Genomic DNA, 12,661 nt, shown 5'->3' with positions numbered 1-12,661 from the left:
GCAATCTAAAAGATGTTCTACTGTTGTCTTACCACTGATTTGATAATAATGAAGAGAGCTGATGACCAGTATCTGGAGCAGTAAGTGGAGGGTAGACTTTCCAGGAGAAGGCAAACATGCCCAAGATTTGGAAGCAGACACGAGAGAGAACAGGAGCAGAGAGGCAGCCACATGTTGAGGCACAGTCGAGAATAGTCAAGTCAAATCTAGACAGTAGCTGGCGCTCCGCCCCAGCTAAACCCTAAGCTATGTAAAAGTCTTTGTGTCATTATTTATATTGCTGGTGGGTCTGAGAAAGTCCCGCCCTATTGTGTAGTGGTAATATGAGGCACAGACGACAACCTCTGCCACCTCATAACCACGGACTCATAGACACGGCCTTTAGCGGCAGCATGGGTTGGGACCTCACCATGGCCTCCAGGAGCACCAAGCACACACATGGTACACAGGCATACATGCAGGCCAGACAATAATACACGCAATAAAACTAAGTTCTCTGCCTCAATCGGTGAGTGAGCTTGGCATTCTAGGCTCTCTCACCTGGCTTTGCAAGGTCGTAAAAATAAACAGCCTTAATTTCACGACTTTGAGTCTGCAGTGGCTTATTATAAAGTTAAGACGCTGCTGCTTAGGCACAGTGGCTCAAAGCTGTCCTTCCCTTATGCTCATACACACAAACTCAAGGGGGAAGGGGGCTGGGTTGGGTCACCTCAGCGGAGATCCACTGCCCGCGGGCAGCCTTGCGACAGCTCGCGCTCCCTCCCCCTTCTCTTCTCGATGTTTGAGGACCCCTGTCTTCTTGCACCCTCCCCTTGAACACACCCCTAGTGGCTCCACGGAATGGCACATCTGCCAAGTCCCTCTAATTACAGGAAAGACCCAAATGGCCTTCAGCAGACTCTAGGGAAGAGATAGCCCTGCAGCTTCACCCAGAGTCTGTGCAGACATCCCGCTACCATCTCCTGGAACAGACCCTTTACTCCGCGAGGGGTCTGTCACTTCAAAGAATGATTGAACACTTACTTTACCCTCCCCTGAACACCTGGTTGTAGTGTTTCACGTTAAAAGAAACTTATTCCCTCTCCTCGGGGCTGCAGTCAAGGCCCCAGTCTGACTGTAGTCCTAGTCGGCTAGAAGCGCATCCCGCGGTAAAGTTGTTTTTTGGTATCCCTGTACTGTGGTGGTTCTCTCTCCTTCACTTGCGTGTCTCTCAGACCCAACAATACAATATTGATAAAGATGTTTTGAATCTCCCAAACTAAAACCTAAAACTCGACTACAACCAACAAGAAAGCTTAGTAAAAGCTCTCTAGAGGGCTTGCCTTTCCCAGATCGTCAGGGGAAGTCTGGCGACACCGCTAGCTGAGCCTCGTCGCTGATCCCACACCCACGTGCAGAAACAAGGATCTCAGTGGCGCTCCTGCGCACTGAATCCTCTGGTGGGCCGCTATAGTCTGGCCCGGAAGTCCGTGGCACGGAGACGGCGGCGGCCCCCATTCTTATCCTAGAGCGGCTACGGATGTCCTCCGGGCGGGGCCTCGGGCGGCTTCCGGCCTGGGTGTGCGGCGGCGGTGCGGGCTTTGTGGCTGCCCGGGGCTGCGGGGCTGGGTGTGGATCGGCTTGTTTCCGGGCCGTCCTCTCGCCGCCGGGCTCCGGGTGAGTGGGGGCGTTGTGGCTCGCACGGGTAGGCAGGCTTGTGGCCGGCGGGGCTCAGCGAGTTGGTTGGTGTTCGGCCCAGTTGCACTTGGCTTTTACCGGTGTCGGTAGCTCCGAGCTGGGTTTGGGCTGAGCCGGGCATCTTCTCTCCGAGCTGGGCGTGGTGGATGCTTGGACCGGTCCTCTGCGGACTTCGAGGGGCCCTCAAGGCTTGCACTCAGCCTCGGCGCCAGCAGATCAGGCCTCCGTATGACTGCTTGAAGGGTGGCTGCTCAGGTGATGGAGTGCAGGTGCAGGTTTCGCTGGCTGTTCGGCTTGTACCTTGCCCTCCTGCCTTCCCTATGGCCTTTCGGCCTCTGCCGGAGGAGATGCAGTGCAGGCACCCCAATGCTTCAGGGGGTTGCAGATAATGTGCATGTTGGGGGCAGAATCAGCCCCATATGATCCGAAGGAGGATTCCCAGGTTGGGTCAGGTGTCAGGTAACTTGTCCAAGCTGATCCATGCATGAAATGTGTGAGTCAACGTCTGCGACATCTATGGGATAATGCCAGCGACATTTAATCCTCTTTGCCCCGTGCCCTACGGTGGTCCAGTTGTCTCTAGGGCTGGAGAAGTATGCTACAGCTTTCCCGTGGGTATTAGCAGAAGTACGATTTCAAGTCAAGCAGTTTCCTGGTGGAGCTGATATTCACAGTGCGCACTCACAGACATCCTTCATTTGAGACCCATCGCAGTGCGGGAGAGAAATAAATGTCTTCTGCTCATGAAGAAATCAGAACACCTCCTCTCTCACCAAGTTTTAAGCCAATGCCTCACTTCCTTTTAGCAGATAGCAGATCTTTGTCCTGCAACGGATGTGGAATTGTATCTGTTTTAATACTTGTAATGGGTCCGCGCCCAATGGGCTATAGTGATCTTGGTTGATCTGTCTCTGCTAGCCTATTTTCCCTCTGTAAAGAGTGCAGCCGTCCACTCCGGGACACATGTGAGTAGATGCAGGTCCCTTCTAAGCACCGTGGCTGGCTGGGTTGCCTTGCACGTCCTTATGCTGAGTGAGTGCCAGTTAGACTCTGGTGTCACTGGCGCACTGCCCTCACCGTAGCGGTTCTGACGCTTAAAGCTTGCATGGAGGAGAGGAGAGCAATGGCTCCTGGGAACAGCTGGGTCTTAGAAGGGATGATGGGAAAGGTTGAGCTCAAATGTCTAGGAAGTAACCAGAGTGTTTCTGCTACTTCAGCTACCTACTTGGAGAAGAGTGCTGGTCGTAGGGGATAGGAGAGCCTTGAAGGTTTTAAAATAGAAAGTCGCCGTTTCATTTATGCCTTTAAAGGGTCGTCCTGCTGGCTTCATAGAAAAGCAATGGAGAAAGGAGGTTTGGAGGCAGGATAGAAGATTGTCACCCTTGTGTGTGGAGGACAGCATTGAGGTGTTGAGACAGGATCGGGGTACAGTATAATGGCCTGGTTTATGGGTCTGCGAGTGGGTCAGATGTGGAGCATGAGTGAAAGTAAAGGAAATCGCCAGGCGGTGGTGGCGCACAATTAATTTCAGCACTGGGGAGGCAGAGGCAGGTGGCTCTCTGTGAGTTCGAGGCCAGCCTGGTCTACAGTGTTCCAGGTTGACAATTAAGGTTTGAAAATCCAAGAAAGTCCAAGAAAAGGCATCAGGCTGAGAGCCAGTCAGATGTGGAAGTTGGGGAAGAGCCCAGTTACAGGAGGAAAAACATTTTTCAGCAGTAGGTAGCTACCATCTATCTGCTAAGATGGGTCAGTGAAGATGGAGGCAAGGCTGCATTGTCATCCCTGGACACTGGAAAGAGGTAGGTACTGAGGGAGAAAGCTAGCAGAGGCTGTCCCAGGAGCACGGTGACAAGGTGGCTTCATGAGGTGCTGCCGGAAGTGGGGGTAAATAAGTGGGCAAGTTTGGTGATACAGTGGACTGTTGTGAGAGTCTGATTCCAGTGAGGCCCTTTCCATAAGGAAGGAAAGGAGATGTAAAAATAAACTCAGTGACCATTGGGTGTCATTGTGAAGGAGAGGTGGGATCGTGGCTGGACAGGAAATAGAGCTCAGGAAGTTAGGTTGGTATTCGTGTTCTTTGAGACAGGATATTGCTATGTTACCCAGAGTCGGCCATCCTCCCGCCTCAACCCTCAAAGTAGTTGAGACTAGACATGTGTGCCGTTTGGTTTTTTAAAATGAAATGTTGATATGCTACCTAAAAGATGTCAAGGGTCTCTTCTTCGCTACTACGTCAAGTCCAGCATTTCCCCCTAATGTGTGTGTGCTGTATGCTGATTTGGAATGGCAGGTTAGAGGGACAGAAGCTTCTATCTCAACAGGGAGGGCATGGTGTCTAGACAAGATGGGATAGGAGAGGGTCAACAGCAGGGGGAGGTGAGGCCCTTCCCTCGTGACTCATGAAGCGAGAGGGGGCAGTCTGATGGGGGGGCAGTCTGATGAGGGGCAGTCTGATGAGGGGCAGTCTGATGGGGGCAGTCTGAAGGAGGCAGTCTGATGGGGGCAGTCTGATGGGGGGCAGTCTGATGGGGGGCAGTCTGATGGGGGGCAGTCTGATGAGGGGCAGTCTGATGGGGGCAGTCTGAAGGGGGCAGTCTGATGGGGGCAGTCTGATGGGGGGCAGTCTGATGGGGGCAGTCTGATGGGGGCAGTCTGATGCAAACACAGGTAAGTCATGGGAGCAGACATTCTCGTCTCACCGCCTTCCCTTCTCACGGAAGCAAGGGCTGTTAGACGGTTTAAATATGTGTTTTATGTATATGAGTGTTTTACCTGTATGTATTCATGTATACATGTATGTATGTGTGTGTGTGTACCACATGTGATCCAGGTGCCCAGGGACGTCACAAAATGCCGTCAGATTCCCTGGAACTGAAGTCACAGGGAGCTGTGAGCTGCCACTGTTCTGGGTCCTAGGAACTGAGCCTGGGACCTCTGCAAGAACAGCACGTGCTCTGAGCCATCGCTGCAGTTCCACTGATGAGCTGGGTGGATGTAGAACATGGTCGGCACACCCTTAGGGCTTCAGGGCTGTGGATGTAGCGAACACCTGGTCAGCAGGAGTTCAGGCCGATCCAAAACAGGTTGAATCTAGCCAGAGCTGGTCTCACACAAGGTGACAAGAAGAAAAGGGTGGGTGAGCTCCCTCACTCTGCAGACACTAAAGTCAGAGGATGTTGAGGGTCTTCCTTCAAAGTGTCGTGAGTTGGGCTAGAGAGAGATGGCTCCTCAGAGGTTAAGAGCACCGTCTGCTCTTCCAGAGGTCCTGAGTTCAATTCCCAGCAACCACATGGTGGCTCACAACCACCTATAATGTGATCTGATGCCCTCTTCTGGCAGCAGATGTACATGCAGGCAGAACACTGTATACATAGTAATAAGAAAAAAAATTTAAAAAGAAGTGTCATGAGTTGCTAGAGTGACAGTGCACACTGGGGAGGCAGAGGCAGGTGGATCTCTGTGAGTTCGAGGCCAGCTTGGTACACATAGGTCCATACATCTAGGCCAGCCAGTGCCTTAAAAAAAAACCAAAACCAAAACCATGTAATGTTTGCATGCCATCTACTCACAGCTTTCTGCCCTATAAATCATCTTTACTTCTTATCATACCTAATACATTGTGACAGCTTGGTAAGTATGTTGTTTTCAAGGAATAATGCTCCCCTCCCCCAACAAGGGTGTGTGCATGTTTGGTACAGATGTAGGGCTTTTTGTTTTGTTTTGTTTATGTTTTATTTGACGTGGGCTAACTCTTGGATACAGAACCCAACAAGTTACAGGGCTAAGTATATTAAGTATTCTGTGTCAGTGAGGCCTGGGACAGGAACTGCTGGAGTCGTTCCAGTCACCAAGGGCTTTCGTTGAGGGAACTAGATTATAAAGCCACTGAAAGGGTGAGAGATTGGAAACACGGAGATCCTAACCACGGTCTTGGCTTCAAGGTTCATCACTGTAGGTCAGAACTGGTACACTGCTGTCAGCACTGCGGCCCTGTGTGCTACAAATATCCTCAAGTGAGTACAGTGCAGGGGGTCACAGATGCGCACTGGGTAGGAGCAGGATACGGAGCGAAAACGAGGGTGGTGGGAGTAGGGTTGGTAGATTTTATCTGCGTGATCTTGGAATTACATGTCTTTTTTTTTTTTTAGTTTATTTATTTATTTATTATGTATACAATGTTCTGCCTGCATGTACACCTGCACACCAGAAGAGGGCACCAGATCTCATTATAGATGGTTGTGAGCTACCATGTGGTTGCTGGGAATTGAACCCAGGAACTTTGGATGAGCAGCCAGTGCTCTTAACCATTGGGCCATCTCTGCAGCCCACATGTCTTGGTTTTTAAGTAAAGTCCTGACTATCCCCCTGTCCCTCTGTCTCCCACACAGGACACAAGTTAGCGGAGTGCTGGGTGGCACAGACCTATTTGTCCTTGGGTTGGACAGCTCAGAGGTGGAGCCCCAGGAAACCTTTCTGGGGCAAGGTGAAAGCTGGTCACAATGACGGGTCAGAGGGGTGGGCAGAGGAAATGCTTCTTCTCTCAGTTGGATGGGAGTTCAACTTTATACCTTCAGTCTGTTCAACAGCTTCTTTTTTTTGTTTGTTTGTTTGTTTTTTCCGAGGCAGGGTCTCTCTGTGTAGCCTTGACTGTCCTGGACTTGCTCTGTAGACCAGACTGGCCTTGAACTCACAGCGATCTGCCTGCCTCTGCCTCCCGAATGCTGGGACTAAAGGCGTGTGCCGCCACCACCCGGCTTAACAGCTTCTTGATACAAAAGGAAAAGACCACCTTCTTCTCTCATTTCAGACTCAGCTGTAGGAGCTAATGGCAAGAGGGTGATTGGTCCTGAAGCCTGAATTTCTGGGGATGAAAATTCACGTAAGACGATGTCAGACAAACTCACAGTGCTAGAGCCCTCTGCCTCTGCGTCCGGGGAATTTCATGAAGACAAATTAGCACAGCTGTTGGGGAACCCAGAAGGGCAGAGCCTGGAGAGTCCCCCCTCTCAGGATGGGGCCTGTAAACAGTTAACAGTGACGCACTGGAAAATCCAAACAGGAGAAACAGCCCAGATGTGTAGTAGTAAGTCAGGAAGAGACCCTATTCTCAGCTCAAGTCTCCTCATGCTTCCGAGAGAGCTTACAGAAGGGGAGGCCCATCCCTGTGGCGCTGCTGGCAGGCGCTTCCCGTTTGGGTCAAGTGTAGTTGCACATCAGATTTCTCACCCAGGGGAGAAGCAGTACAAGTGTGATCACTGTGGGCAAGGCTTCAGTCAGAGCTCTCTCCTCACTGAACACCAGAGAGTCCACGCCGGGGACAGACTGTCCGTGTGCAACGTGTGTGGGAAAGACTTGACTCACTACGCGAACCTGATCGAACACCAGCATGTTCATACGGGAGAAAAGCCGTTCAAGTGTGCACAGTGTGGGAAAGCATTTTGTCACAGTTCAGACCTCCTTCGGCACCAGAGAGTTCACACCCGAGAGAGGCCTTTTGAGTGCAAAGAGTGTGGGAAAGGCTTTAGTCAGAGCTCCTTACTCATTCGCCACCAAAGAATTCACACGGGAGAAAGGCCCTATGAGTGTAACGAGTGTGGGAAATCCTTCATTCGGAGCTCGAGCCTTATTCGGCATTACCAGATCCACACAGAAGTCAAACAGTACGAGTGCAGAGACTGTGGGAAAGCCTTTCGACACCGCTCGGACCTCATCGAGCACCAGAGAATCCACACTGGAGAGAGACCCTTCGAGTGTCACGAGTGTGGGAAGGCCTTTATCCGCAGCTCGAAGCTCATTCAGCATCAGAGGATTCATACCGGAGAGCGGCCTTACGTGTGCCACGAGTGCGGGAAGCGCTTTAGCCAGACGTCCAACTTCACTCAGCACCAGAGGATCCACACTGGGGAAAAACTCTACGAGTGTAACGAGTGTGGGAAGGCCTTCTTCCTGAGCTCGTACCTCATACGGCACCAGAAGATCCACACTGGGGAGCGGGTGTATGAGTGTAAGGAGTGTGGCAAGGCTTTCCTGCAGAAGGCCCACCTCACCGAGCACCAGAAGATCCACACTGGAGACAGGCCCTTTGAGTGCAAGGACTGTGGGAAAGCCTTCATCCAGAGCTCCAAGCTGCTGCTGCATCAGATTGTCCACACTGGGGAGAAGCCCTACGTGTGCAGTTACTGTGGGAAAGGCTTTATCCAGAGGTCCAACTTCCTTCAGCACCAGAAGATGCACACGGAAGAGAAGCCTCACCAGTACAGTCAGCATGGAGGCCATCTTCCCCCGGAGCGCGTCCACCAGGAGGACCTTGCCTTGACTGACACCGCCATTCATTTAGGAGAGAGGTCTGCAGAGCAGGGGTGTCGTGCAGATAATGTATAAGACACCCTCTCTGAGTAAGCGGTGCTCGGAAACGGGCACGCTTAGCATATGTGTGGCCTCTAAGCTGTGGGGTGTCACACTTCCCAAGTCACAGAGGGGCTGCTTATGCCTAGGCCTGTTGTCTGTTAACCAGGCCAGGAAAGCGGAGGCACTGGTCAGCTGATCTTGAGCTGTACACTGAGGGAGAGCCTCCAGAGAATGTTCTAGATGGTATTTGCAGTTACAGCACACCCTCAAGTTACATCCTCTGTGAGCACAGCTGTATTATTACTTGAGAAGTGGTTACCTAGCTGAAAGGTGAGAGAGAGGAGCTTTTCTCATGCAAAACTGAAAGTTGGTTCTGTTGTTTGAGACTAGTTCATCTCCAAGCTGTGGGATTCGTCTCCTCGACTGTTTGAGTCCTGGTAATACAGTTGATGTGTGTGGCCGCCCACGTCCTCCAGGCTGCTCCCACTCCTGACGGAGCTCCCCCTTTCTCCCAGTTGCTCCTGATAATTATGTGAGGCCCCAAACTGCTTCCCTGGTGCTGAGCTGGGCTGTGTCGCGTGCCTCTGTTGTTCAGTGCTTACCACTGCTACTGTACTTGCTTTGAAACACCACAGTTACAACTTCTCTCTTTCATCGTGTTTCCTGAGGACAGTAATCACGTGTCATTGGTTCCTATGTCCCTAGTGTCAAGCACATGACAATAAACAAGAACCCAAGCCTGTGTAATTGGCATATCCTTCCTTTATCTGTTTTTGTCTTACCATGTAGCCCAGGTTAGCCTCAAACTCATAGCCCTTCTTTAGCCTCCTGGGATTACAGATGTGTGCTACAGCATCTCTTGCTTCCACTCTATATTGTTTTTAAATTATCTGTATTATTAGTATTATCAGTATGCCCGGCTAACAATCAATACACAGACACTTGTTATATTTTAAAATAGCCTTAGTTAACCTGGGGCAGGGCAGACATTAATCCTCTAAACTACTTCCCATAGTGGGGCAGGTATGTGATACCTTCCCTAATCCTACGCCATCTGTTTCTACCAGTTTCTATCAAGCTACCTCCCATCCTTAATTCCAGATACTTGTTAATGTTCTTCATCTGGGCCGAATTCCCCATCCACGCCAGCCATGTGCTTCTCCTCCATCTAACCCATGGCGGCCTTCCTCTCCTCTCCTCCTCTGGTCTTTCTCCTTCTTCCTCATGGTGGTCTCTTTTCTTCTTCCCAGAATTCCTCTCTCTCCTTTTTGGGCCCCTTAGCCACACCTCTATCTCCTCTGTCCTGCCCAGGTTGGATGGCTTTTTATTAATTAAAAGGTGGGTCACAGAGACAGTAAGCAGTAATTAGCATCAAAATACACTAGACCATCCCCCAACAATTCTATGTTGCTGTTTTAAATTTTGGGGTAGTCTTTTTGTCATCAGTGTGATCTGTTATACTAAGAAGTACTATCTCCCCAAGTCCTGTTAAGAGATGCTGACAGTCTTCTGTGTGCAGTCGCTGCCCACCAGGTATGGCACTGTCCTCATTCAGAGCTGTCCACTGTACTTAGAGCACAGTGCTCTCATGCCTACATCACTTTTTCTGTTTTAGCAGCTCCAGGCCCAGCTGTCTGGTTCTAACATCACTTGTTTGAAAATGTATTAAGAGGGGGCTGGAGATTTGGCTCAGTGGTTAAGAGCACTGTCTGCTTCAGACTTCATTCTGGAGTCTTTGGTGTTGTTCTGATTTGTCTTTGTTTGTTTTTTGAGATCATATCTCTGTGTAGCCCAGACTGGTCTTAAGTGATATTCCTGTGCAGCCTTACAGGGGTTGGGATTAAATTATAGATATAGGCTACTGTGCCCAATTTACGTAATTTTACTTTTGTTGTTTGTTTGCTTATTTATTTTTGACAGTCTCGCTGTGCAGCCTTAGCTGTTGTACACTGACAGTGTAGACTAGATTAGACTCAAACCCACAGAGATCTACCTGCCTCTGCCTTTTGATCACTGAAATTAAAGATGTGTGCCATTATACCTGACTTTCATGTTGTTGTTGTTGTTGCTGTTGTTGTTGTTGTTTTGCAAAGCAGCTTTCTGAGGTGCTGGAGAGATGGCTCAGTGGCTAATTACACTGATTTAATTCCCAGCACCCACATGGAAGCTCACAACTGTCTATCCTTCGAGTTCCAGGGCGTTCAATGCTCTCTTCTGGCCTTCATGGGCACCAAGAATGCACGTGATATACAGATAAGTGTAGGCAAAACACCCATACCCACAATAAATAAAAATTAAAACAGCTTTCCCAAATTGGGCAGGTTGGCTCCCACCTGTAGTATGAATGGCTCTTAGAAGGTGGAGCTGGGTTGGAGAAAGTCAGTCTGGGGCCATGTTACACACACACACACACACACACACACACACACACACACACACACACCGTTCACACTGTCCACTTATCTGGCTGCCATGAAGTAAGCGGGCCCCTCTACTACCCACCTGATCCTGCTGTCGTGATGTTTCTGCCCCACCACAGGCTTTCAGCGGTGAGGCAAACTCCATGGACTACAGAAACCCTTTGAAACTGAGTACAAATAAATCTTCCTTTTGTGTCAACTTCAGATGTTGCCACAGCAGAGAAACAGCAATATATTTCAAAGTCCCTTTTCATTTCAGTTGCATGTGTGCATGTTCCTGTTAAAGCTGAGCTCAGATGGCTGGAGGGATGGTACAGAGATCAGACGATCTGCCTGCTCTCTATTAAAGGATCCAGGTCCATTTCACACCATCAATATAATAGCTCACAATCACTGTAACTCCACTTCCGACACCTTTTTTGGCCCCTTGGGCACCAGACATACATGCAAGGGTAACACCCATACACATAAAATAAAATACTTTAGTGTTTTAGGGTTTTTTTAAAAAATCTATTTTATTTAGATTCTACTAACCACCCTTCTCCAACCCAGTTCCTTCCAACACCCAACACCTGGTAGGAGAGACAGAAACATGGTGGGGAGAGGGGACGCTGAGATCTTTTTACTACTTCCTGCTGGTCAGAGCCATTGAGTTCCTTGAGGCAAGTCCAATCTTAGTCTCTTCAGGGTATCTCCAGTTTCTTCTTACTGTCTCTTCTCATGACCACTTATTTACAAACCAGCAACAGCAGGAACAGGAACCAGCAGGAGTGACAGCTGTGCCTCCTGAGTGCCCAGCCAACACCCCTCTGAGGGCTCTGGAATTTATTCCTTCTGAAAAGTTCCCAGGATTCCAAATGTCAACTGTCCTCAGGCCCTTGATAGTGCATGAGGCAAATCATAGTTAGCAGCTGGGATTAAAGCAGAAACACATAGCATAACTTATTGTTTGTTTTTGTTTTTTCAAGACAGGGCTTCTCTGTACCTTGCCTGTCCTGGACTCTCTTTGTAGACCATACTAGGCTCCAACTCAGAGCAATCCACCTGCCTCTGCCATCCAGAGTGCTGGGTACACTAAAGGCATGCACCACCGCACCACCACACCCGGCTACATAACTGTTTTGTTTTGTTCTTAAATATTTATTTATTTTATGTGCATTGATGCTCTACTTGCATGTCTATGTGAGGGTGCCAGAGCCTCTGGATCTGGAGTTACAGACAGCTGTGTGTTGCCATGTGGGTACTGGGAATTGAACTCTGGTCCTCTGGAGGAGCAGCTAGTGCTCTTAACTGCTGAGCCATCACTCCCAGCCCCTACATAACTGGGTTCTTAAAGAAACCAACATTCTCTCTACAACTTTGTTTTCTTTTTTGAAACCGGGTTGTTTCATGTAGCCTTGGCTGTTTTGGAAATAGCTCTGTAGACCAGGCTGCACTTGAACTCACAGAGATCCACCTTCCTCTGCCTCCTGAGTGCTGAGATCAAAGGTGTGTACCACCACTGCTCAGCTAGGTTATTATTTTTTTAAATATTTATTATTTATAAAGTATTCTGCCTGCATATGCGCCTGCCTGCCAGAAGAGGGCACCAGATCTCATTATAGATAGTCATGAGCCACCATGTGGTTGCTAGGAATTGAACTAAGGACCTTTGGAAGGTTAGTCAGTGCACTTTAACCTTTGAGCCATCTCTCTAGCAGCGCTGCCCTCCCCCCGCCCCTAGATTCTTGATGTCCACCACGAGAGAAATGAATCAGCCACCTGACATTCTTCAGCTGACCACTCACTCACTGGTTATCTCCAATAGGGGCCAACTGAAACCAAAAAGGAAACTTAATTTAATTCTTTTTTTTTTTTTTTTTTTTTTGGTTTTTTGAGACAGGGTTTCTCTGTGTAGCCTTGACTGTCCTGGACTCACTTTGTAGACCAGGCTGGCCTCGAACTCACAGCAATCCGCCTGCCTCTGCCTCCCGAGTGCTGGGTTAATTTAATTCTTACCCTCTTCCTCTGAAGCCTGAAAGGACCCACCCACCCCCTCCCCCAGTACTCTGCCATGTATGCTCCTCAGAGCACCTCCCATGTTGCTATCTGCCTGTCTGTGGCATTAATATTTCTTGTAATAAATCTTTTGCTAAAAGGATAATCCATCTTAGTGCCCCCTTTGAACCTTGAAGCCAAGACCTTTCAAGCTTCACTATTGGGAAATGAACAAAACA

At 49.4% G+C, this 12,661-nt stretch overlaps 1 protein-coding gene across 2 annotated transcripts; it reads left to right on the top strand.

The window, feature by feature from the left end:
* Positions 1 to 1,486: 1,486 nt before the first annotated feature.
* ZNF623 (zinc finger protein 623) lies at positions 1,487 to 10,070 on the top strand. Of its 2 annotated transcripts, none has more exons than XM_084751611.1 (2): positions 1,487 to 1,656; positions 6,485 to 10,070. In XM_084751611.1, exon 2 carries the CDS (start codon positions 6,565 to 6,567, stop codon positions 8,056 to 8,058), a length of 1,494 nt encoding a protein of 497 aa, XP_084607737.1. In that variant the 5' UTR covers positions 1,487 to 1,656; positions 6,485 to 6,564; the 3' UTR covers positions 8,059 to 10,070. The 2 variants fall into 2 exon arrangements, with proteins under 2 accessions (XP_084607737.1, XP_084607738.1); XM_084751612.1 differs by lacking the exon at positions 1,487 to 1,656 and adding an exon at positions 1,668 to 2,170.
* Positions 10,071 to 12,661: the final 2,591 nt, after the last annotated feature.

The sequence above is a fragment of the Acomys minous genome (genome assembly GCF_964271855.1).
Source record: "Acomys minous genome assembly, chromosome: 12".
Lineage (NCBI taxonomy): Eukaryota > Metazoa > Chordata > Mammalia > Rodentia > Muridae > Acomys > Acomys minous.
The sequence above is the reverse complement of the archived record's forward strand: the minus strand, read 5'-3'. Positions and strand labels throughout refer to the sequence as shown.